Below are 26896 nucleotides of genomic sequence, written 5' to 3'. Positions count from 1 at the left end.
CTTGTCTCCTCTGATTGGTGCAGCGGCTGCCCCATTCCACTGCCCAAGCATTAAAGTCTCCCGCTATAACGAACAGGCTCCGACCAACTAGGTCGGCCGATAGCCTGTCGATCATCTGGTTGAACTGTTCCATTGGCCACCTTGGTGGGGCGTAGCAGCTACAATAGAACACCCCATTGATCTTGGCTATCGTGACACCCTCCGCGGAGTAGTGTACAACCTCTTGAACGGGGTACCTTCCCGTTGTGCAGATTGCCGCCGACCTAGACCCGTCCGCCACCCAGTTGCCATTGCCGGCAGGGACGTTGTACGGGTCGGACAGGAGGGCGACATCGATCCTCGACTCCGAGACCGCCTGCCACAGCAGTTGCTGGGCAGGTGCACAGTGATTCAGATTCAGCTGTGTTACTTGCACGGCTTTTTCCGATTGGCTTCTCCGAAGGGACACGCAGGCCCGCCCATAGCATGGTTCCGGGCCTGCTTCTTACTGGCGCAGATAAGGCACCTAGGTGCCTTGTCGCATTCCTGCGCCTTGTGTCCCTCCTCGCCGCAGCGACGACACATCTTGCTTCGGTCTGGGCCCTTGCAGTCATAAGACTTGTGCCCGGACTCAAGGCACCGGTAGCACCTGTCCACTGAAGGTGGCTGGAGCACGCTTACTGGGCATACTGACCAGCCGATCTTCAGCTTCCCTTTCTCAATGACCTTTTTGGCGTCAGCCACAGGTAGTCTGAGATAGGCTACCTGCGTGCCAAAGAATCCCCCTCTTAGACGTACAGAGGACCGCTCAACCTCTGTGCCGCACTGCTCTTTGACGGCAGAGGGTCACTTCCGCACCCAACGACCTGACCTGAGCGCCGTCACCCAAGACCTCCTGGGCAAGCTTTTTGTAAGCCACCCCGCTGGATTGCGCGCCACGCTTCAGTACCAAGATCATTTCACCGTTCTTGGTACGTCTAACGCTGCGCACGTCCTGGCCCAGGGCCGATAGGCTATCGGCCGCTCGCAGCGATTTCAGGACATCAGCGTATTTGTCCTTGTCGGTTTTCACCAACAAGGTCTCGCCTCTGTCTCTCACCTTCTTCGTAGGTCGAGGGGTGTTTGACTTCCGCACCCTACTGACCAGTTGCCAAGGATTCGCATCCCCTTCGGCGGGTACCGATGGCTGGCTGGGGCCAGCTTGTGGCTCAGCAACTTGTGCCTGTCTAGTGCCACCACGCCCTTCAGGCTCCGGTGCACCATCCAGGCGACGCTTCGCCTTAATGGTAGCGCGTTTGGGTCGCTTCGTACTTGGCGTTCTCTTGCCCTCACTGGCCGTAAGGGCGGTCGCCTCTTTCACCGCAGTATCACCGCTAGGGGAGGAGAGGGCCTTGGTCTGCGTACCTTTGGCTACCTTCTCTGCTGCCGCTACACGCCTGATATAAGCGACCTGTTCTTGTCTTGCGACACGAACAGCTCGCCGGAGCACCAACAGGCTCTGCTTAAGCTCCTTGTTGGTGTTCTGTACGGTCTGGAGGTATGTAAGTAGCACAGAGTAACAGGTGACGGTTTTTGAGTACGATGGATACCCAAACCTGCTCGACGGAATTCCAAGCGTCATCCACGATGTCTTTCGCCTTTAGCCTCGTGCTAACAGCGACAAGAACTCCTCCTCCTATAGCTTTCGCGCTGTTGCTTGAGTTGCGGTCACATCAGAATACCTCGTACCCGTCCCCGAAAACGTAACCAGAAAGCGTTCTATAATCTAGCCATGTCTCAACAAACACAATGATGTCGTAGCATTGGTCCAGAGCGGCTAGATGGTAGTCTTCAATACGACTATTCATCCCTCCAACATTTTGGTAGTATATGTTGAGATCGGAATTCGGGTACTCGGATGATGGAGCACTGGAAAGCGGAACACTATCAGGTAGGTAGGGTAACGATTGCATCCTCGTTGTACTTGCCTGGCGATGGAGTTCGGAAGACCACATCTCCCAACTCAGACGCAAGACCGGGACGGCTGTTGGTCGCTGGCAGGAAGGGCTCAGCTGTCTCTAAGCGCAGATAGAGGATAGAGGCTTCCTCAGAGCTAGCGGCAGGATTGCGCCCCGAAGTCCGACTTGAAATTTCCAAGTGAGGTTGAGAAAAAATATTTTAGGCTCTTTTTAGTGGAATGTATTCAACCGTCTAAGACGAGTTAAATACTCTCCATTTAATTCCACTACGTTTTATCTTACGCAGATACGTATTTCGACCTCAACTGTGAGGTCGTCTTCAGTGTGTTGTACTTGACTCGAGTCTGCGTAAGATAAAACGTAGTGGAATTAAATGGAGAGTACTTAACTCGTCTTAGACAGTGGAAGTGAGGTTGGCTGAACGAATGACTGAGGGCGAGAATCGGATCAGAGAGCGGATTGTTCCGTGGTGATGTGTACTTGCCTGTAGACGGAGTTCGGCAGACCTCGTCTCCCAACTTAGACGCGGGACCGAGACGGCTGTTGGTCACTGGCAGGAAGGGCTAGACTGCGCTGAGAGGGATAGAGGCTTCCTCAGAGCTTGCGGTAAGATTGCGTCCCGATGATCGACTTGTTAGTTTCAAGTGAGGCTGACTAGATATAGAATGGTAGTTTATTTCGAGTTCGCAAGACATACTGCTGATCCGTTTTGCCTTTCTCGTATACTAAGTATACGGTAATTGCTTTTCTCGTATACAAAGTATACGGTAAAGGCTATATGATCGCTCCAAAAACAAACTTTTTATAGAAGGCCCGGAGACCCATAGTGTTATATACCAATCGACTCAGTTCGACGAATTGAGGTGATGTCTGTGTGTGTGTGTGTGTGTGTGTGTGTGTGTGTGTGTGTGTGTGTGTGTGTGTGTGTGTGTGTGTGTGTGTGTGTGTGTGTGTGTGTGTGTGTGTGTGTGTGTGTGTGTGTGTGTGTGTGTGTGTGTGTGTGTGTGTGTGTGTGTGTGTGTGTGTGTGTGTGTGTGTGTGCGCAAAACTACTCAAAAAATGTCACTCATTTTTCGGGCACTTATCCTCAACCGATTTGCTCGCAACAAGTTGCATTCGACGCAGAATCCTGTCCCATTGTTTCCTATTTGAAATTGTCCAGATCGGACTATGGGATCGAAAGTTATGGCCAAAATACAAATTCGTACGAAAAAATCGCGTAAAAAATGTCACTCATTTTTCGGGAACTTATCCTCAACCGATTTGCTCGCAACAAGTTGCATTCGACGCAGAATCCTGTCCCATTGTTTCCTATTTGAAATTGGCCAGATCGGACTATGGTATCGAAAGTTATGGCCAAAATACAAATTCATACGAAAAAATCGCGTAAAAAATGTCACTCATTTTTCGGGCACTTATCCTCAACAGATTTGCTTGCAACAACTTGCATTCGACGCAGAATCCTGTCCCATTGTTTCCTATTTGAAATTGTCCTGATCGGACTATGGGATCGAAAGTTATGGCCAAAATACAAATTCATACGAAAAAATAGCGTAAAAAATGTCACTCATTTTTCGGGCACTTATCTTAAACCGATTTGCTCGCAACAAGTTGCATTCGACGTAGAAAATCTGTCCCGTTGTTTCCTATTGAAAATTGGCCATATCGGACTATGGGATCGAAAATTTTACCATTTTTCCTCATTTTTCAGGTACTTTTCCTCAACCGATTTGCTCGCATTAAATTGCATTCGACGCAGAATGTCTCATTGATTCTTATTGAAAATTGGCCAGATCGGACTATGGGCTTAGAAGTTATGGTAAAATTACTATTTATTGTGAAAAAGAGTTCAAAAAAGTCTAGCTCACTTTTTTAGCACTTGGACTTCACCCAAGCAGCACAAATTGTTTCACTACTGAACATTTCACTGTGTTGCAACTATTCGGAAAGAAACAATCTTTGCGTATGTGCCATCAAATATAACTCTCTTGCAATCTAAAAAGCGCAAGAGGTGGAGTCTACGGAAACATCCTTCGATTACAGTAAGATTGCAATAATGTTGCAAAATACTGCAGCGGAAAAAAGTAAAATAAAAATATAAAACTGGATTCGATTTATGGATCTTGTGATTGATAGTCCTCCACTCTACCACAGCAGCATTCAACACTTCGAAGGGACTGCATGTTGACTCACAATAAAAACCATATGATTATGAAGTTTTGTACTCGGGTTTCCTGTTACTTGATTGCCCCATCACAGGAAAAATGTGAGTTGTCAAAACGTTGAACGATGCTAAATTAAACATGAAGATACATTAAACTTATCTGCAATTTAATTTAAACAAACAATTAAATTTTGAAAGACGCATTGAAGTTACATGGTAAAAAATATGCAACTTAATGATTTTGTTTCGTGTTTGCAACATGAAGTGCAGTATTTTTTGTTTGTTTGTTTGTTTCCAAATGTCAAACACGTACTGCATTGCAATTTTAATGAAACATTGATCACAATGCAACGTTTGATGCAACTTTTTCGTGCTTTGATGTTTTTCCAATGCCTTTAATGAAACTGAATAGAAACAAGATGCTTTTAGGAAGATGTTGCGTGTGCTACTTGGGCATCTATTCCCCAAGCAACACAAGTTCAACAAATCTGGTTGCAGTAACCATATTGTGACTGAATCCGGTCATATATAAGTTACTGTGATTGATGTGCAATATGTGTGCTTCTCAGGTCTCTCGCATCGCATCAGATTGCATTCGACGCAGAATCTTGTCCCATTGTTTCCTATAGAAACTTGGCCGGATCGTACAATTGGGTCAAAAGTTATGGCGAAAATACTAATTTTAAAACTACAAAATAAAATGCCATTTTTTGCTCTTATGCTCATCCGATTTGTTTGCAACAAATTGCGTTTGGCAAGAATTTTTTTTATGCATATAAACAAATATAAAAAATAAGACCAATCCACATATTGGTGTTATTTTAGATTTTCCCAAACCTTTTGAACGAACGAGAAAGGCACCATCACCGCTAGGTGGATTAATCTGGGTTTTTATGGAAAAATCGCTAAAAAAATGTCACTTATTTTTCAGGCACTCTTCCTCAACCGATTTGCTCGCATTAAATTTCATTCGACGCAAAATGTCTCATATTTTCTTATTTAAAATTGTCCAGATCGGACTATGGGCTTAGATGTTCTGGTCAAATAACTATTTATTGTGAAAAAGTTCAAAAAAGTCTAGCTCACTTTTTTAGCACTTAGCAACACAAGTTCAACAAATCAATATATACAAGTTCACACAATTTCAGCAAATCAACAATACAACAATATAGTGACTGAATCCGGTCATATATAAGTTACTGTGATTGATATGCAATATGTGTGCTTCTCAGGTCGCTCGCAACAGATTGCATTCGACGCAGAATCTTGTCCCATTGTTTCCTATAGAAACTTGGACGGATCGTACAATTGGGTCAAAAGTTATGGCGAAAATACTAATTTTAAAACTACAAAATAAAATGCCATTTTTTGCACTTATGCTAATTTATTTGTTTATTTGTTAAACATTTATTCATCTGACCCAAAGTCTTAATGAATGATATAATATTAAATTACAATTACTACAATACTAAATTAACACTGAATTGTACAGCTTCTTCGAAAATCTACTGGACGCTTCACCAAACTCAAACAAGTTCTCCACCTGCGTAAACATTCGGAGGCACGCTGTAATCGGCTCGTGATATCCAAATGATGTTCTGTGGAATCTAGGTTGTAGCAGATTCGTGGTACGCGACAGCCTTGGGGGTGTACGGAAATCCAAAAGTGACAGTAGATGCGGTGAGTCAGTTTCTCCAGTTAGAAGCTTCCCAACAAACAACGCTTGCTGGATCTTCCTTCGTCGTTGTAACGTGTCCAGCCCTAGAAGTCTACACCGATCCGGATACGGAGGAAGATTTGAAGAATCTCGCCAGGGCAAGTTTCGCAGGGCTAGTCGAATAAATCGCTTCTGTATGCGTTCAATCCTTAAACACCATGAAACCTGGTATGGGGTCCAAACAATCGAAGCTGTTTCCAATATGGGTCGAACCAAGGCACAGTAGAGTGATTTCAGGCAATATGGGTCTGTAAAGTCTTTGGCAATCTTGGCGATAAAACCCAGCTGACGAGTGGCTTTAAAGATAACAGCTGAGCGATGTTCGTCGAACGAAAATTTAGCATCTAGCATAACACCTAAGTCCTTTACTTGTTGTACCCTGGTCAGCGATACTCCGTTAATGCAATAGTCGAAAACAATTGGTGATGCAATGCGATGGAACGTTATCACCACACATTTAGGGACACTAACAATCAGCTTGTTATTTCTGCACCACACGATGAATACATTGAGCAGCGCTTGGAGGCGTTCACAGTCTTCAATTGAACGTACAATAAAAAACAGCTTCAAGTCGTCTGCATATACTAGCTTACAACCACCTCGCAGTAGCAACGTCACGTCGTTGAAGAACAATGTGAACAAGAGGGGACCGAGATTGCTACCTTGCGGGACCCCAGACGTATTAGAAAAAGTCGTCGAAAAACAGGAGCCAATTTTCACACGCAATGCTCTGCCAGTTAGAAATTCGCCAGGACAATAGTTGTACGGAGAATCCAAGTCGAGATAATTTACAAAGAAGTATACGGTGGTCAATTTTATCAAAGGCAGCTTTCTAGTCCGTGTAGACGACATCGTTCTGCGCTTTATCCTCGATCTGTGTTATGCACGTCGATGTAAATTCCATCAAGTTAGTAGAAACTGATCTACCGGGCATAAATCCATGCTGGTCAAAGGAAATGTAATTTCGAGTGCCCTCGAGAATCACACTACTCACTATGATTTCGAATAGTTTAGAAGCAGCTGAAAGGTTAGTTATCCCTCGATAATTCTTCACGTTACGACGATCACCCGTTTTGTATACCGGCATCATTACCGATTGTTTCCATACGTAAGGAAATTTTCCTTCGGCGAATGAACGGTTGAAAATGTGGCACAAGGGTTGTGTAAGAGCTCTTATGCAGCGACGAAATATTACGGCTGGAATGCCGTCCGGTCCAGGAGAGTAGGAATTCTTTATCTTTGATGCTGCCACCATAATCATTTCTGGGGTTATCGTAAACGTTTTGAGGTCAACTGCATTCGTCGGAACGTTTAGAGCCGCTAACTCAGCTTCTTGTGCAGAGGCTACGTCGGTCGAGAAAACTGATGAAAAATGCTTGGCGAACAACTTACAGGACATTGCAGCTGAACTAGATTCCGTTTCATCTAGGTAAACGGTTGATGGGACAGATTCAGACTTTCTCTTGGAATTTACAAAACTCCAAAATCCTTTAGGGTTTCTTCTTAAGTTTGACTGAACTCGTAACACATGCGATTTGTACAAAGATGCGTTCAGATGGCGGTATGCATTACTGGCTCGATGAAAGCAACGTACTGTCTCCGGGGTACGTAAGTTTCGAAGCTTACGTTGCTGTGCATTACGTGTGCGTTTCAGTTCCTTTAGTTCACGGGTGCTCCAAGCAGGTGTAATCCGATTTGTTTGCAACAAATTGCGTTTGGCGAGAATTTTTTTTATGCATATAAACAAATATGAAAAATAAGACCAATCCACATATTGGAGTTATTTTAGATTTTTCCAAACCTTTTGAATGAACGAGAAAGGCACCATCACCGCTAGGTGGATTAATCTGGGTTTTTTGGTTGGGTTCGAGAGGTCGGACAGAGATTCCTTCCGGCCAATACAATGAGTCGCTGACTTCACTAGTTGCAGATTTAGGTACAGTCACTTTAAAGGACACGCAAGACAAATCGTTGATGTGCTTTCCACGAGGAACGAGCTTTGTCACTTTTACAACGGATGAACTAGTTTTGGAGATATGCATTACGTACTTCTTCACGTCTTCTTCATTTGGATTAGGCTTGAAGGGAGTAACGTAGGGAGTAACATCGTCAGTGGCAGCGTCACTATTCGCCACTTTAAACGTCACGCGATTCGCATTATTGTTGATGGAAGATGCAGATTGAGCAGCGGAATGCCTAGAAGATGTTCCGCCAGCACTCATGTCACTTCCGGCTAAATGAGCAGATCGGCAACAAGGGTTCGAATGTGAGCTAGGGACAGTGTTGGTAGTGGGAGCAGGGGTGGAGACGTTGATCCGTGGTTTCTTCAACAGTACTGTTTTAGAGCTGGACGGTTGATGGGCTACGATCTGAACCCTTTTGTTGTTGAACCAACAACAAACTTTTTCGGAAAGTGAGCAATGGAACAAAGGACTTCGAAGAAGGAAGGGGGATCTAGATCTGTTAATCGGGTCGTCTTCATTGCAATATGGTACGGAGAGCAATATGTTCTGTTACCTTTCAGGTCCGTTTTTCATATATCTCATGAGTTACTGTCTCCGGAAATTCCTCGAGAATTTTTTCAGATTTTCTCCGGAGAAATTTCCCGAGGAAATTCCTAAGAATTTTACGAGGAAATTCCGAAGAATTGTAAACGCACCATGATACTATGTGAAATTTCAATACAAATGGGTGGACAAAAATATGTTTTCATTAAAAACTTTTTCAATGCAACATACATTATGTGAAGGAATTTGAGGTACTAAAAAGGAGTATTACCAAAAACATTAAAGACGAAACAACGTGCTTGCTATACATTTATTCGTTTCAAAGCGTATGCACAAAGATTTATTATTTAGCCCTAATTTGAGACTAAATGTTTCAGAGTGAAATAAATTGAAGCAAATCGTAAATGTAGTACGCACTACTGATTGGTTAGGGGGGTCTAATTGCTTTTTCGATAGTTTTAAATATGTAAAATCATTTATCTCTACAATTATTTGTTGTTTCTGACATAATATAATTTTCGAAGATAAAGCTTGTAAATTCGATTTGAATGGATGAAGATAATTTTTCTTTGATTCGGATAGAAGCAACGGTTGAGCAACCAGAACCTCATAAATTTCCCAACAGCATGTTTATGTTCTCGTCAACCAAATGGCAATCAACTAAGACGAAGAGAACCGGCAATCGCCGATCGTTTCTCGGTCCTTTTTTCAACGTGATGTTGTTTTTTTGCTTTCATGCCGATGATGGGACATCAATCTGTCACGCTGCAGCAAACTTGCATACGTTTGCGTTCGCGATCTTAGTGCACTCTCAGCCACAGTCTCAGTTTGCGAGAGCACGAGAAAATGCACGCAGTTGGTTCATCCCCATTGCGCAAACGCACCATTCTTTTTTCAGCAGTTTAGCCGTGTAGTTAGAATCCTCTCCACCGAGAATCGTCTGTTCAGTCGCAGTGCTTTCCTTCGATCCGAACGGTGGATTTTCGCCGGACAAGCCGTCGTATTTCCGCGTGGATGAGTTCGGTACCATTGGCCTTAGAAGCGCAATCGTTCGTGCGGAAATGTGATTGATCGGTGCGGGCGGTTACTTCTACTTCTTCTGCTTGGTTCCGTTTGTTTCCCAATCGATCGATTACGAAGATACGACGACATTTGGGCCGAGTCTTACTGCGGTTCAAGCTGCAAGATCGTGCCGCTGCTCTAGTAGTAATGGCAATCATCTTGATACACTTGCGCCGAATTCTGCTACTGGTCACGGTCGCTTATCTTTGTGGCACGTTGGTGAAGAAACTGGTTTACGGTGTGCGCTATCAGAAGATCAATAATTTACTGTTTACCAAGCGGCTCCACTTCCAACTGTGGGTGTATCTCTATACCATCTACGTGTACTTGGTTGTGCTGAATTGTGCCGGCTGGAATCAGATCAACATCTTTGAAAATTTCTTCCGATGAGGTGCTGGTGCTGCGGTGATTGTGTGTGAAAAATTTTCCCCATATGCGCGGATGACAGTCAGCGTGGTGAGTTTTCGGGAAAAGTGGGTACATGCAAAGTGCTAAAAATAGCCGCGGACGTCTAATTCGGATGGCAGCCAACTCTTTCCACGGGAACACTGCACATAAGTGATTCGACTTTTTTTTTCAGAATTGGTGATGTTTTTGGGAAGCATTTGTAGTGTTCTTTTCTAGATAAGGAATAAGATGGATCGGTTTAAAATTCAACCTTTGTTTGAAATGCATCAAAAAGTTCAGTGTGCTGCATAACAGTTGAATTGGAAATAAGGAAATCGTCGACTAATCTTAGAGGGATTTGATCATTTTTAAGAGTTATTTCACCTGTGTTCTGCTAGTATATGATCACTCTGTTCAGTTTCCAAACATTGGTAAGATAATTTTAATTGCATTATTATGACTTTTGGTTGGTTATTAATATTGCATCAATTGCATTTTCGGTGTTTATATCTTTTGTAGTTTTTTTTTTAAACTTGAAAATAGCTTACCTTAGCTTTAACTGACTAATAGATTGACAAATCCCAGTTAGGCGCTAAGTTGATTCATTACAATTGTACTGATTCTGATGAATCACGGAGTAGCAACCATAGATATGTATAGTCTAATCAGTGGCTGTCTGGGATTAGTCAATCATTCTCACAGCACAGTACAGTAACTTAATGAATACAAAGATCAATAACGGCGCTGGCCACATCCTTACAGTCATTTAGGAAAAAGGAAGGAACATTAGCGGGTGATTTTCGCTATTTAGAGACCGTGTTTACCTCTGAGTCTGCACAAAAATGGTGATCGCACGATCCTTCTGCGTCTAAAAGTATACACCAGGAAACGCGCACTGAAACTTTTACTTTCTAATTAGTTTACTCACCCGCACAAAGCAGAACCAAACACTTCTATGATTGTGCGATAGTTTCTTTTTACAAACTTGAAAATAGACCAAAAAACTAAATCGACTTAAACCACATTGAAGTTACATTTAAATTAGCTGAAAATTATACTTGAAGAATTGTGCTGAAATAATTGAATTACTGACACTTTTTGAAAACGATAAGAGGTCTGATTGGTCGGGGTTCTGCCAAATCGCACTAAGCGCCAACAAAAAAATAGCTATTTTTGTGCCCAAGCTTTCGTTTATAAGATTTAATTGATCAGAAATCGTATAGCGGAATCGGAAATACCTCAATGAGTTAATATCAAATGAAATATCACTCCGTATGACACTGTGGCCCACTGGGGCCCTCCTTAGCCGTGCGGTAAGACGCGCGGCTACAAAGCAAGACCATGCTGAGGGTGGCTGGGTTCGATTCCCGGTGCCGGTCTAGACAATTTTCGGATTGGAAATTGTCTCGACTTCCCTGGGCATAAAAGTATCATCGTGCTAGCCTCATGATATACGAATGCAAAAATGGTAACCTGGCTTAGAAACCTCGCAGTTAAGAACTGTGGAAGTGCTTAATGAACGGAAGTGCTGTCCCAGTGTGGGGATGTAATGCCAATAAGAGAAAGAAGAAGATGACACTGTGGCTAGCTCTCACTTGCGGACTGTGAGATACGACACTTTGTAATGGTTAATCATCAGTTCTCTGATCGTTCAATCAGCAAGAAGATTTCCCCAAATACACGCGAAGCGATTCTATCGCTTGGTGACTGAGATTCTATCGCTCTTGGTATGGAAGCGTAAATAAGACATTGCCGGCAGCGACCCAACGATAGAATTGCGGCGATGATATCGCTTAGGTCTGGGGGAACCATCAACAGCAATGTGATGTGTACGGAAAAGAAGGGGTCTGGGTCATTTGGAATAATGTATTTTTCACATAGATAAAATATATCGAGAAAATGTTAGGACAAATTATGACTAAAAATAGAAATTTTTCGGAAGGATGGACAAACGAAGCGTAGAATATTTCTGAGAAAGGGATCACATCCATCATTTACTTAGCCAGGCAAACGCTTACTTCCAAAAAAGGAATGTTAGCTTCCTACTTTTGAGAAAGGGATGAAATCCAACATCTCCTTATTCCGCCTATTTTGAAGGAAGGGATTAAGTTCATCATTGTGAAAATTTCTGTATTAAAAGGATGAATAACATCAACTAGTGCTTTAATCCGGGAAAGCACCTATTTTAAAGATCCCATCCACCATTTCCCGCTTTTGAGGAAGGGATCACACTCACCTTTACTATATTCCGGTCTAATGCCTACTTTTAAAGACGGGATAACATCCACCATTGCCGTATTCAGGGCAAGCGCCTACCTTTAAAGGAGGGATCATATCCACCATTGCCTTATTCCGGGTAATTGCCTACTTCAAAAAAGAGATCACATCCACCATTGCGTACATCAGGACAAGCGCCTACTTTTAAAGAAGGAATCGAACCCACCATTGCCTTATTCCGGGAAAACGCCTGCTTCTTAAGAAGAGATCCCATTCGCCATTCCTATATTTCCAACAAACGTCTACCTTTAAAATCGGAATCACATCAACAATTGCCTCAACCCTACCAAACGCAACCTGGGAGATGAGTTATTTTTGAAGAATAAAACAGATAAATCTTTTTATCGGGCAAACCATGAAACGAGGCATAATAACTATCCTTGTTTCAAAACTGGCAGAGGTATGCTTTCTACGAAAGGGTTATGTCTTTTTAGTATTATTACCGACTGGTGTTTCAATCGTCGATTTTCCCCGCACTACCTATACAATTAATTTAGTAAACACAAACAAATTATGTCACATGTCCGTCATTTGGGGTCATTTGATCCCTCATTCTGGTTTCAGTTTTAAATTATGCCAAATGTCTGTTATGTCAAATGGCCTTTATGCCAAATGGCCCGCTCCCGAAAAGAAGTATTATGCTTGTCAAATGATCTATACAACCGGACCAACAACCATGAGCAGTGTTGGTAGAATCATGCTCAAATCTCACTCACCAAAGCCTCATGTGCAAGCTGACTCGCTGGCAATTCTGCAGGGAAAGAATCGCGCATGAGTTTTTCACGCAGAATCGCATTGTTTCGCTCATTCGCCGAAAAATTATTTCGCTCCAAAAAGTGTCAAAACCCAATCGAAGCGTATTTTATGTTTACGTATGGATTCAGTATTCATTGTTTTTAGTAAAACAATTTTTACTGATGAACATAACGAAGAAGAACACGCAAAAATCATGCAAAGATGCAAATCGCGAGTCGAATCATGGACGATTCTCTGGGCCATGAGTCGGGTGGGGTTTGCTTCGCGCTTGGTTTGAATCGTGGATGAGATTTGAGAAATTTAGTTTTTACTAACACTGACCATGAGGACATCGTTCAATAAGACTCCAGATGAAATTTGATGATAGTAACCGTTGTGGCAGAAAAAAATCCAAGAAGTCCTTTGGATATTGCTTATGACCGAGATTAAGATAATCAAGGATAAACGCAGAATACGTACGCTTTGCTTTTGACACGTTTCCAACTCCCAAAATTTTGCAAGTTGGGCTTGGAGTTCGTTTCGAAAGACAAAAGTTAAGTATGCTTCAATAGGAACGTGATGCGTAACCTTTACGGAGACGATCCAGCGTAATTCGGTGCTCAGCAATACTAAGCCAGCCCCCAGCAATTCTACATGCAAAACGATCGGATCGATGTACTTCGTTTGTTTGTTCGATACTAGTTTTGAATTAGACTGAAATTAACGAAATTTGGGCTCACTACCTTCTCCGATTAGTTGGACATCAGGGGAATATTTTTTTTTCAACTTTTTTCATCTAGGTATACTTTATTTTAAGTGGGTATATGTCTCAAAAAAAAAATATTTTGATTTGATGTTTCCGACACTCAGTATTTTTCTTCTACTTAACTTTATTCCACAAAGTTAGAAGTTTTTTGTTTTCAAAATTAGAAAATGTTTTCTGTTTAGTATCGGAGGATTTAAATGCGACTGTGGGACGAAGGACAGTGCTGGAGTGCAGAGAATGATGCTTTTGTTAGCATTGACGACATACACCTGTTTCACAATTTCGAGCAAAATGACTCAGACAGTTGCAAAACACAGACAAAGACAGTTGCGACATAGTTTTGCCTTAAAAGCACCCTCGTTGCGCTCTGGAATCATCATTCGTTGAAATGTTTTATTATCGCTGGGATGATGGTTTGAATGACCGAGCAAAAACTGCGCAATAACTACGGTAATCAAATTCTTGCATGTGGGTACTTTCTTGGAGTTGTGGTGTGTTTCCTACTGCTGTAGTGTGGCAAGATCTAAACAAGAAAAAAAAACATGTATGCCAGAATGCTACTCCATCCAGTTTACTAATTTTCTGGAGCATCTGTATGTTCTTCCTAATCCTAAGTATTCCGATCAAAGTGTTCAACCATCGCAGCTTTCACGACAGAGAACTTCCACCGTGAAAAGAGAATCTAAGAGAAACTTTACTGTTAGCTTTTTGTTTTTAAAACTCCAATGCGTCCCAAGCTACACTGTAAATATCAGACAATAGCTCCACAGACTTGTTTCGATTTATTACACAGCTTCACCTGACAAAGCAGCCTTCAGGTAACTAATTGGATTCATGTCGGTGAGCTAATGTCAATCGTGGCTGAGACTTCTATCACGAATGTCATCCACTTCTTAATTTTTCCGTCGACAAACGGAAAGCGTATTGAAGAAAGGCGCATCGGCTGATCTCGCAAAAGATTAAATCTGGAGTTTGCATTAATAACAGACTATGTATCGTTGACCCATCAGCATCTGGTGTACTTTCTGTTGTCTCCAAAAGCAGTTCGATTTGCTTCTAGACGTTGTAGAGTTGCTTATAGGCTCTTTCCAACATCTGCAATCGAATAACAATCTGTGCCTTGTTACGAGAACTATAGGTATTTCAAAATTCACGGAAATAAAGAGAAAAAAAAGAATCTTCGTAGTTTGAAATGAATTGCTCAAGATTACCTAATATAGAGAATAAATGCCTTCCACGCGTGATTAACTCTTGAATCTCTGGCATAATTCAATCACTGAACCGTCCCCACTAAGTTAATTAACTAGGGGTAACATAATTTATCGAATAATAAAATCACTGTACTGCACTTTTCACGAAAAAAATATTCGATCTACTTAACGTCCCATGACCCTACCAGACAGTTCAACATCAGCATTGGAGCAACCCACGGATATGTGGAGCTAATGACCCAGGAAGTTCCCAAGATCAACTTAGTTAATCAGAGGACACCACAAGTTGATCCTCGCCTTCAAGTGCCTGAGTGATGTTGTTGGCTGGTCGTACAAAATGCCCGTCATTCTGCTGGTAGACATTTTCCGATTCCTCACGATGGTAATTTACAATCCTAGTTTCAATTCATGATGGCTTTCTGAGGAACTTTCACTGACCTCTGTTAGACTTGCAGGATTTTAAACTTTTCCTTTACCAACGGCTTTCGCGCACTGATTTTTTGTTGTTGATGTTTTGACAATTTGAATTGTTCTCTGTCTCAGTACTGCACAAAGGACCACTGGCATATATCGCACACTGACTGTCCGTAAAGCGTCCGAATATCGAAAACTGATCCGGTTCGAAGGACCAAATGTTCGCGCCGCCGCAGATCTTTCTTCGGGACATATATTAAAATTTTCATTTTAAGAAAAATAATTTCAACTTCATTTGCAAGCACGAGTTTTTGACACGCCGCCGCTACCTACATTTTTGTATCGGCGCGCCGCCGTAATTTTCCTCGTCGATTCAAAATTAAGAAAGTCCGTGGAAATAACAATGATTTCCTCAAAATTTCCATACAATTTTCCATTAATATTTCGAAAATCATAAGATTCATGAGATTCGCCATTCGTTTTCGCCCTGGGATGACCCATCGCACCTTTCCCTCATATTTACTAATGACGGTAATGGCCCTCCTTAGTCGTGCGGTAAGACGCGCGGCTGCAAAGCAAGACCATGCTGAGGGTGGCTGGGTTCGATTCCTGGTGCCGGTCTAGGCAATTTTCGGATTGGAAATAGTCTCGACTTCCCTGGGCATAAAAGTATCATCGTGCTAGCCTTATGTTATACGAATGCAAAAATGGTAACTTGGCTTAGAAACCTCGCAGTTAATAACTGTGGAAGTGCTTAATAAACACTAAGCTGCGTGGCGGCTCTGTCCCAGTGTGTGGATGTAATGCCAATAAGAAGAAGAAGAAAAAGGGCATTCGGTCGAAAGTGTCGTTCGGCTGAATTGGACATTTTGCCAAAACAGTCGTTTAGCTGCATAGGTCATTTGGATTTGGCAGAAACTGCCAAATTTTGAAATGGCTGAAATGATTGTTTTGCAGAAAGGACATATTGGGACCAGATGGATCTTTCTGCGAAACAACCATTTCGGCTAAATGTCATTTACAGCCGAAAAAACTGTCAGCGCAAACAACTTTTTCGGTCAAATTACCAATTCGGCCAAATGAGCTTTTCGGCTGTTTGTCGCTTTCCGCCAAATGTCACTTTCGGTCGAACAACTTTCGACCTAATACCGCTCCAGACAAACGTTTAATTCTGTCTAATGGAATTAGACTACATGGCTTTTGGTCTAACCTGTCATTCGAATAAATGGCTTTTCGTCGAATGAAGTTCGGCCAAACAACAGATAGGGCCATTTGACCAATATGCAATAGGCACAAGGTGTTTGGCCGAATATGTCATTTGGCCGAACAAATCATTAGGCAAAAACCCACCTGACAGATATTTTTATTTAGCTGAAATGGACGTGTAGCCGACTGGCCATTTGAACAAAAAGTTGTTTGGCTGAAATGGTCGTTTGGCAGAAAGGCAATTTCGCCGAAAATTTTATTTGGCAAAACGGGTGGATATTTTCAGTAATCAACATTCAGCTGTTGAACCAAATGACATTTTCTGCCAAATTGCTCTTCCTGTCAAACAATTATTTTGACCAAAACATTAAACAATTTTCCTTGGAAATTCCAACACACTTCCTTGGAAATTCCAAAGAATTCTCAAAACTTCAAAGATGTTGCCATGGAAAATTCGAAAATAATTTTTAAATGAATATTTTGGAGAAGCTCAGAGAATTTTCGGGAGAAGATTTTTCCGACGAAAGTTAAAAACTTCTCCCGTTGCACTAAGGAGTATTTCAGCACAAATCTTGGTCAAAAGTCAAAAACAAAAATGTGAGATGTTTCCATATTATTTTTCGTTTTTTACTCTCAAATAGTAATATTAATTTGCCATGCGATTTTTGAAACAATATTGATTATTTGTAAGCAATGCAGACTGCCAAAACTTCACCATAATTTACATGCTAGTTTCATCGCCATTGTCCAAGAAAAAATGTTTTATCGTGTTTTCATGAATTTTTTATGATTTTTTAGATGAAATTCAATATAGCTTTCAATAATGAGGGAAAACGATTTCAAGCATGATTCGATTTGAAATAGTTTTCTTCAGGCGATCCATAATGATGATATTACTTTCTAGCTTTTTTCTACCTTTTTCACAATAATATGTCTCACAAAATAAAGCTTTTAATTAGGTTCCAAACCTGATCAAGCAACAACATTTTCAGCATTGGAAAGATTGGAGTTTCCTTAATAAGCCCCAAAAAACGTTTCACGCATTCGTGACTTGTTTTTATTTCAATATAGTGAAGTTTGCTAAAACAGCTGGACACAAACAAAATTAAATATTCAGGATTTTGAGCGACAAAGCTCACAATAATGATTCGCTTCCAAAGAAGAGCTAGACTTTGATAAAAGGTAGTTAAGAAATAAAGCGGTTGATTTGCCCTTCGTTTTTATTTGATCTAAGTAAGTAATTATCAAAGAATGAAGATAAACATAAAAATCATACTCATTGGCGGAGTCAAAGGTCGCAAGCACGCTGTAGTTTTCAAAGGCAGCGTTCTTGCGCCAAGTGGTGCTCTATCAAATAACAATAACTGACGCCGCCAGTGGTAATACTTCACTATTAGATCAATATAAAGAGCACAAAAACAAAAAAAAACACTTTGCTGTTTATTGAATGCATTTACAGGCGACAAAATGATTGACATGGGTTTGGCCATACTTTTACACTGCATACTCCTATGTGCGTTGATTTATGTCTTGAAAACATCATGAAAAATGCAGAAAAAATCTTCAAGTAACGAACGTAAAAAATCTTCACGCCAATTCTCGCTGCTGCTGCCGCCGGCTAAAATGGCTTTCGACGTGACGCCGAAAACGCCGCCGACCAATAATATGACAAACGCTGCCGCCGCCGCCGATTTCGGACCGGCGCACACCTCTAGGCTGGTGCTATCAGAAATTCTTCGATATCTGTCATAAGTATATTGAATTGTCACTTTTAAGTTTAATTTGAGTTTAGTTCTTCAAATTAGACAGACACTTAAAGCCGAATATTGATTATTTTATGAAAGATAGGCAAACAGACACCTGATAGAAGTATATGAAGTCTCTGCTTCAAGCACTTAAAAATGAAAAATAAAGTATTTTGTTAGACAATGCACTAATTTATATTTACAAAAGTCTATTTTATCTATATTCCTTTCCGTCATTTTCGCTAACAGTTAAAAAAAAACCTTAGAGCATCATTATCGGTCGCGAGCATTTTAATCACCCGCGCAGCGCTTTCATTTTAGTTTCGTCACTCGTTTCCGTATCGGTCACTATTTTCGGCTCTCAATTTGGTTGCTGTATTCCGTACCGGTGACGTTTGACAGTTGACAGTTTTTTTTTTTGTTAAATCTAGTATATTTCTGATGTTGTTTAATATTAATTACATGGGAGATAGATGATTATTTACATTTCAACGGGCAGATAAAATTCTAGTTCGCTTCCGTCTACTAAGTTTACACAGCTGTTTACAAGATTAATATAATTTATAAAACGTTTAAGAATGAGTGTTTTTGTGTTCTGTTCATGTTGTACAGTACTGGGTGTATTAATTGTTTAAAATAAAGCCTACCTCCAATCAAAATAGTTGTGAGCATACTTTGCATGTGCGCCCACGCTCTCGTCACCCGATGGCACTCACTGAATTTGTGTTTCAATTACAGTGAGCGCATTGCTCAGTATCCACTCGTCGAATGGTATGCCAGAGCTGCATGTGTTCGACTTTTTCGTTTACCAACAGGTACCACATATTGCGTTGAGCTGAAGTAAGCCTTCTGCTTTTAATATTAAGCCATACCCGCTTCCAGTTCACTGCTGGGTTTCGCAGTTCAACTCTTGGCTTTTCCGTCTGCTCGATATAGAAGTGATGAATTTGAATGGAGGAAGGGTTTTGTAGTAGTTGAGGGGGTATACTCTGACGGGTTTGATGGATGGTTCTTAAGCAAGGAAGATCAGCAGGGAGAGTATTGGGATTTAAGTGGCCGAGATATGAGTTATAGTATGGGATGGAATCTATTTCCTTGATATGTCGGTTGATTAACAAGGATTTCGATTTAAGGGCTACTAGCTGCAATTTTAAGCCACCTTGATCCCGTGGCCTCGCTAGCTGCATCATCGGAACACGGGCAGGCTGTCCTCTCCACAAGAAGGTACCAACAGTTGATGTAATCTTGGCTGTATGGATGCTGTATATTGGGAGTACTGATGAGAGATACCAGACCTTCGACATGATGAACGTGTTGACAAGAATAATTTTCTGTTGCAGTGTGAGCGTGCGCATTGAATTCAGCCATATTTGCTGTGAAACTTTTCCCACCAAACCATCCCAGTTGAGGGAGACCATGCTACGGACAGAATTCGCAAATACAATACCTAATATTTTGATATTGTTTTCGGTCTTCAACCAGTCCACATTCAAAGTATTCTCTTGGACCCAGCCGACGTCAATGGATGTTGTTTTCCGAAGGTTCAAAACGGCACCTGATACTCTTCCAAATCGCAAGAACAAGTCACGCATTGCTTGAATTTTTTGCACCGATGTGGTTATTACACTGATATCATCGGCGTACGCCACTAGCAAGTCGGTGTCGCACACACGTTCGAGAGAAGCTACCAAAGGGTGTAGGTATAATACAAACAAATGCATTGAGATTGGGTCCCCCTGTCTCACCGACCGTTGAATGGGAAACGCTGACGTTAGATGACCGTTTATCAGTAGACGTGATGAGGAGAGTGCTGAGATCCTTGACGAGCGAGCGCATATTCTCGAAGAGAAAAGAGTGCCTTACTCTGTCGAAGGCATGGTCGAGGTCGTAGCTTACGAGCTTCCCCGTCTGCTGCTGCGCACGCAGCTGAGCGATTCTATCTTTTAGGGACAGCGTTGCTTGGAAGATATTGTTACGCGCATTTGAGCATTTCTGTGCGTTGCTAAGTATGTGGTGAGCTTCCATCACACTTTCGAGACGTACCTTTAATATTCGTGAGAGAAGCTTATAGTCAAAGTTGAGTAGTGATATTGGCCGGTAGGAGCCAACAGTGTTACCAGTTCCTTTCTTCTTCACTAAGACTATGACACCGTCGACGAATTTCGATGAAAAGTTTGAAGTGAGCGCCTCGTTCAACACTAGATTTAGTTCACGGTGAATCACTTCAAAAACACGATGGTAAAACTCTTTGGGTATACCATCTGGCCCTGGTGATTTTTTTGATGCACTAGATTTGATTGCAGTCCATATATCTGCGGTGGTGATCGCCGCCATACACGCCTCATTTGTAGGATCATCTCTCGGGACGATCTGGTCGCACTGAAATTCTCCAGCTGGTTCGTTTTCTCTATTTGGCTCAGAATACAAGGCTGAAAAATATTGCAGCAGTTCTCGTTGAATGTCCTGTGAGTCGTCAATGGATTCTCCTTGTTCATTCTCAATCCGGGTTATCGATGTACGTTTCCTTCTTCGGTCGCCGAGTTGAAAAATGGAGAGAGGTTCTCCCGCCACCAGAGGCTCATTTGCTCGAACGAAGGCGTGTGTAAAGCTGCGTTGTAGTTTGAGTAATTCACCTTTTAGGCGATTGATGGTAGTCAGCATAGTTGGATTTTGGTAGTATCCATCATATGCCCGGCGGAGCTGGCAGTAGAGATGCTGATACGCGTAGTGAAATTCCTCATAGGCAATTTTGGATTTCCAACGGAAGAAACTGACGATTCTTGGTTTTGCGTGCCCCAGCCACCATTCCATCCAATTAGGGTAGTTCCGTCTCTGGCGAGTCCAGTACTGCCATCGCACTTGCAAGTCCGCTATGTTTTCTGCAGTGAGGAGATGAGCGCGAAGTGACCAAAATCCACGCCCCGGGGGTTGTCCTAGAGTAGGTAGACACATTCTCAGCGTAACAGCCATATGATCACTGAATGAACAGACATGATGTTGTACTGTCCGTAACTGTCCACACAAGCCGTTGCTGACATACAGTCGATCAAGCCGAGATGACGAATTCGCTGTTATATAGGTATGTCCATCATCACGGGAACGAAGTTTTAGCCACACGTCATGAAGCTGAAGCTGCTGAACGGTGGCTTGCAGTGAGGGGCTCATATTATACCCTGTTGAATCTCGTTGTCGTATCACACAATTGAAGTCTCCGGCTAGAATCACATGCTCAGTACGGTGGCGCAGATAGTAGGCAAGAGTGCCATTGAAAAATCTTTCTCTCTGTGCTCGGTATGCACTACCGGAGGGGGCGTAAATGCAACAGAGTGTAGTATCCAAAATACGCACAGCAGTAAGTCGGCCATCCAAACTTTTTTCAACGTGTGAAAACTGTATGTGCTCTTTTAGTGCGATTGCAGTACCTCTTCTAGCATGGTCGACGTTTGCAATAACGTTAAAACCAGGTAGTGTGAGACGCTCATTTTCAACCTCTTGAATGAAAACAATATCCAACTCCATCGTTTGGACAAACATGCGTAGCGCGTTAATCTTGTTGTTATTCGTGATGGTGTTCACGTTTATTGTCGCAATGTTGTAGCTAGTGAAGAGGCTGGCTTATAGTTGCATGTCCGCGTCATGAGGGTCACTGAATTCGTCGCAGCGCATTTTTTTCCCAAGCGGCCGCTTATGAGTGCCCTTACTGGAGGTCGAGGAGTCGGTCTCATTCCCGTCGTTCTTCTTTGCTGATCTGCGCGTTACTCTGGTCCATGGCTCATTCTCATTTTCCCGAGCGACGCTCAGTGTCATGGGGTCCTCCACATCAGTGACACTCCGCACTGGAATCGCCGGAGGAGGCATTAAACCACTGGTGGATGGTGCTGTATTTGTCGTTGGGTTCGGATGAGCGGTCGAGTTGGGTAGCTTCGGGGCGATTTGCCTCGGAGTGGCTTGCTTCGGAGCGGCAATTTTTGATCGTGTGCTTTGCGTGTTTTTAGTGACATCTGCATAGGATGTGTTGCATGCCGCCAGCTTTTGCAGCAACAGTTTTTTATTCTGGACACACGAGATGCCATTATGCACGGATTCGCTACAGTGCCTGCAACTTTGCTGCTGTCCATAATACGCCACTTGAGTGGTTTCGCAATCGATAGAGACATAGGATGGTATGTTCTTTTTAACTATCATCCGTGCCACTCGAACGCCAGTCGGGAGCCCAGCGAAATGATGCTTCTCATCCCACAGCTCTTCTCGGATTGAGAGCATCTCTCCGTACGCTATTAAGAATCTGGCAATTTTGTCGTTCGTGACGTCCTCGGAGAGGTTGAAGAGCTTTACTTCCACCGCTCCATCCTCCATCACCAAGCGTATTTTGTAGATCTTTCCGTCCACAGTGAGCTCGTGTGTATTGTCATTTTCTTCGACAACCTTTTGTGCTATCTCTAGAGAAGCAGCCTTGACAAAAGCAACTCCAAGATTGCGGCTGTATTGAATTCGCATGAGCTCTTCTCGTTTAAGGCCCAGCGTGACACCAACGAATTGGTGAACCTCCTCTGACGATGGCTTTTTCGGCACATTCGCATAATCGATGCGGAATGTGTTTTCGCGACGCTTCTTCGCGGACATCACTTCACGTTAGCAACGAAAACCCGCGGCGAAAAAATGTTTTTACGTACTATTTAAAGAAAAAAAAATCAATCGGCTTCCGCGACGATATGACGCAAAAATACGTCTGATTTGCTCGGAAGTTGAGCGCTGACTGGGAGTTCATCAAATAGCAGCGCTCTTATCGCGCTACCAAATTTGGTCACCTGTCAGTCGCGCTACTGTTACAGCAGCGCGTTTAGTAGCGACCGGTAAAGTGTCAAATAATGATACTGCGCTGCCAAACGGCTTAAACTCACCACTGGTAATCTTGCTCTTAGAAATGGGAAACCAGCTCATTTTACTTCCATTATTTCGTTATGCTTTGATGAATATGGGAAGTATCTCTTCAAGTTTTTTCAGTACATTGATATCCCATTTGTTGAAAGCTGATATCACTGACAGTTCCCCTGTTTTAAAAAATTAAAACAAAAAGATCAAAAAAGTGTTGTTTTTCAAGTATGGCCCAATTTTGACCGACTTTGAACTAATATCAGGCCAATTTTTCGGGCAGAATATGGGTTCTTTGGGATAGTTGATCTTAGATAAGTAAAATAATTGACTGAGATAATGAAACGAGATTAAAAATGCTAATCACCGAAATCGTTATGTGGATGGATCTTGGGCAGATGTGAGCGTGCGAATAGGAGTATCAGACGCAACATCGGATATTGCCCCCCAACTTCCAGTTTTATGTATTCTTTTTCCGTCGAAGTAGTTTTCACAGACTTCACCAGTGTTTTGACCGTTTTAATCTCTGGAACAGCGAACTCAGAATATGGCAGCTAGCGGAATAGCTTTCGTTTGGATTCCAGGACATCGTGGAGTGATTGGCACTGAAAATGAAAATATCCTTGCAGACCAGGAAGACCATAGAAGTGAGGCGCCCTTCGAATTCATCCTGATCAGTAGATCGCTTTGACACTTCTATCACAGACAAACAGACATAACACATTGAACGCTTACTCGTCAAAATCATCGTCGTGCAAACACTAACGACATCTGTTGATTTCAGTTAGTTGGGCAAATCACGAACCAGATGGCGGTAGTGAGCAAACGTCAAACTCGAGCAAATCCGATGCGCGCGCCACGAGTGATCGATTGGCCAACTAATGATCATTTAAATTAACCAGTAAATCATGGAAGTTTTACGATGGAAGTTTTACGAGTGTTATGTCTGTTTGTCTGTGCTTCTATTTTAAACAATTACTGATCGTTAGCATGTCACCTCATTCTATGACCAACCCCAATGATAGTTTTTCTTTGGGCGCTAAAAACTACATTTGGATAGTTTCAAAGATCACACCAAAGTTGTTTATATCACAGGTTGAATCATTCAATTTGTTACCACGCCCGCGGACAGCAGACAGGTAGGGGTGTGTAGGTGTAGGTGGTATTGAGTAGTGAGCTTGGCTTGACGCTTCTTTCAATCAATCACTACACTATTTTTGGACCATATTTACTTAGAATTAGGTGTAATCGAGGCTCCCACTTTATTTCTAGCACCGGACCACCCCTCTCCCAGTTTAAACCTAACTTTCCGACGTCATACAATTAATACAAGCTGCATCATATGATATCTCGGAATATGCTATATACGTGTAGCTCAAGCTTCCACAATAAATTACTTCAACAATTCTGAAAAGGTCGAATCATGCGTAATTTTTTGTGTGTGCATCCCATTTGGAACGATTTCAGCGAGAAGAAAAGACGAAAATTTGGTGAGTTTGTGATGCGAAGCGAACGCATGGTATTTTATTTTCTGAGCATTACAAGCCGATCAAATGGTGATCACGCAACAGGCACGAGAGGTTTTGTTTGCAACCAAGTTGCGGTTGGTGAGCCGCGGTCGTGAGTGAATTTCCTAAATCACCGGCGGCGATGGTGTCAGTTTTATCCGAACGATACGGGAAGAGACATCGATCATCTGCTGCTGCTGCAACGATCCGAACTTTGTGATTTTTTTTTACTTTCAATTGAAGCGTATCGACACAACCGTTTTTTCTTGTTTCACAGCGAACCAACCCGTTTCAACCACCGCAGTGTAACCACTACTGCCAACTAAAATTAGTCTGGAGAGTAATGAAAATGGAGAAAAACGATGCTGATGATGCAACAAGTGGCGCGTAGTTTCAGTGAAAATAGTTGTAACACATTCTAGAGCCTGTAGAGCCGTGGAAAGGAAAAAAAAGAAAGAATAAAAAATTGTGCACAAGTGCGCTGTGAAAAACTAAATTGTGCAAGTGAAAATTCTCGCTCGACGATTGGCAATAAAGTTCATCATAAAAAGGAATTTGATCCACGAGTGATTGAAGAAAAATTATAGGTTTGTTTTGAAGTGATTAATCGTAAAATTCGGAAGTAAAAACCACGAGCGGACGTCCTACGAGCTCACGATAGGAAGAGGAATCTGTGGCGATGTCGTCATATCGCAGTAACTACAGTGTAAGTAAACGTTTATATTATACCTTTTAATCTGCTTTGTATTTGGTATGATCGGTTTCTTTAAAATGTGACCACAATTTTCTTTCACTCTTCTTGAGTAAGTCACCCACGCGTAGAATGGTCGAACCAACGAACCGGCGCCTCCATTGCGGAAAACCTGTTGAAGTCACACATGTGTGTGCCGCTCAACCACACACACCTCCACCGTCTTCGACATCGTTTTTTTTCACGATAGACGCACGTTGGTTGGTTTAAGTTGGCATATGATGTAAACAAACCTCGTCAACGTCAACAAAGTTGATTGAAGGAAACGTGCGGAATACAAGGACAATGAGTCTGGTCTAGTTTTGAATGGTGGATGCACAGTTGTGCGTTCATACCAGACTACCAATTGTGTGCGTTTTTTATTTGAAAATTACATAATATGTGATCATAGGAGTTGAGTACGTGAAGTATTTAATCGATCTACAATAAAATTGGTTTAAAATAAAAAAGCTAATGTCTACGTGAATTGCTTTTTCTGATTATAGTAAGATACCTGCAAACCGTACAGTCTGACGCTGTGGTGTATTGAGTTATTGTTGGTGACACACGAAATCATCTCTACACGAATATTTAAAACGATATATTTAGGTGATTTCCAAGGTTGCCCCAAATTTTAGACATATTTTCTTTTAACCTTCCGGGTCTTATATGGCCATGTGTGACTCGTTGCACTTTCTTATACTGTAAGGTACCATTGTCGTTCTTTTCTACAAGTGCTGTGCTTCTAACAAGGTTGCAATTATGCTTATCGTATCTTTGAATGATTTCTTCTGCATATTTATGATGAATTATTTCCTTTTTATTAAATATTTTTCTAAGTTAGCACATGTGATCCACATAAGTATTTTATCCAACTTATATTTTAACCATTTAATCATGGTTAATTTTATTCAGATGATTAAAATTTTTCTTATTCGATTTAATGGGAGTTATGTCTATTCGAGTCCCTATCCTTGTTTTCGCACATGAATGAGCCACGAATTTCCAAATTTAGCGACCCGCACAATTTTTGAACTGCGTTACTGTTTTGCATGTTTGTGAAACTTGACTTTCGTGCTTTTTGTTTAACACAGATAGCACCGATTATAATTGACGCACACTGGCTCATCCGGAACGTATTTTTTGGAGAGAAATTCCTATCTATTTTTATGGGAGCTCCCCCAAGAGTAAGTTATTTAAGTATTTCCTTCATTAATTTCTCTGGATATTATGTATTGCTATTGTTTGTTTCTACAGGATTTTTTTGCGAATTCCTCAAGCATTTCCCGGGAAACTTTTCCACGTCCAGAAATATTTCAGTTTGTTCAAGAAACCTTCTAGGAATTTCTCCAGGAAATACTCCGGTAGCTTCCTCAGATTTTTTTAAAAGAATTTTCTCAAAAATTCTTCCAGGAGATTTCATAAAACTGTCCTTATGATTTTCTCGAAGATTGAACGGCGCCGGTGGTTGAGTGGTAGGGGTGACTGCTTCTCACCCCAGCGAAGCTGAGTTCAATTCCAGTCGGCGCCCTTGGCATTTTATAAGACGAAAACTGTCTGGTCTCGCCTTCCCTCTGATGGTCTTTTGTTTTACAAGACAGGAATGCTTTATGCACTGACCCAGCAAGTTCTATGGTAGTTGCCAATCTATTGCACGG

The 26896-nt window shown here is 42.0% G+C and overlaps 1 protein-coding gene across 1 annotated transcript in view; it reads left to right on the top strand.

Moving 5' to 3' along the window:
* The window catches only part of LOC134210994 (FH1/FH2 domain-containing protein 3), a 492884-nt gene that overhangs the window by 37457 nt on the left and 428531 nt on the right, over positions 1–26896 (top strand). Inside the window, exon 2 of the mRNA XM_062687493.1 lies at positions 24786–25214. Coding sequence (XP_062543477.1) covers positions 25188–25214 — 27 coding nt within the window. The 5' untranslated portion in view covers positions 24786–25187. The remainder of the gene's footprint in view (positions 1–24785; positions 25215–26896) is intronic.

The sequence above is a fragment of the Armigeres subalbatus genome, chromosome 2, assembly GCF_024139115.2.
Source record: "Armigeres subalbatus isolate Guangzhou_Male chromosome 2, GZ_Asu_2, whole genome shotgun sequence".
Classification (NCBI taxonomy): domain Eukaryota; kingdom Metazoa; phylum Arthropoda; class Insecta; order Diptera; family Culicidae; genus Armigeres; species Armigeres subalbatus.
Note: the sequence above shows the minus strand (reverse complement) of the source record. Positions and strands in the feature narration are given on the sequence as shown.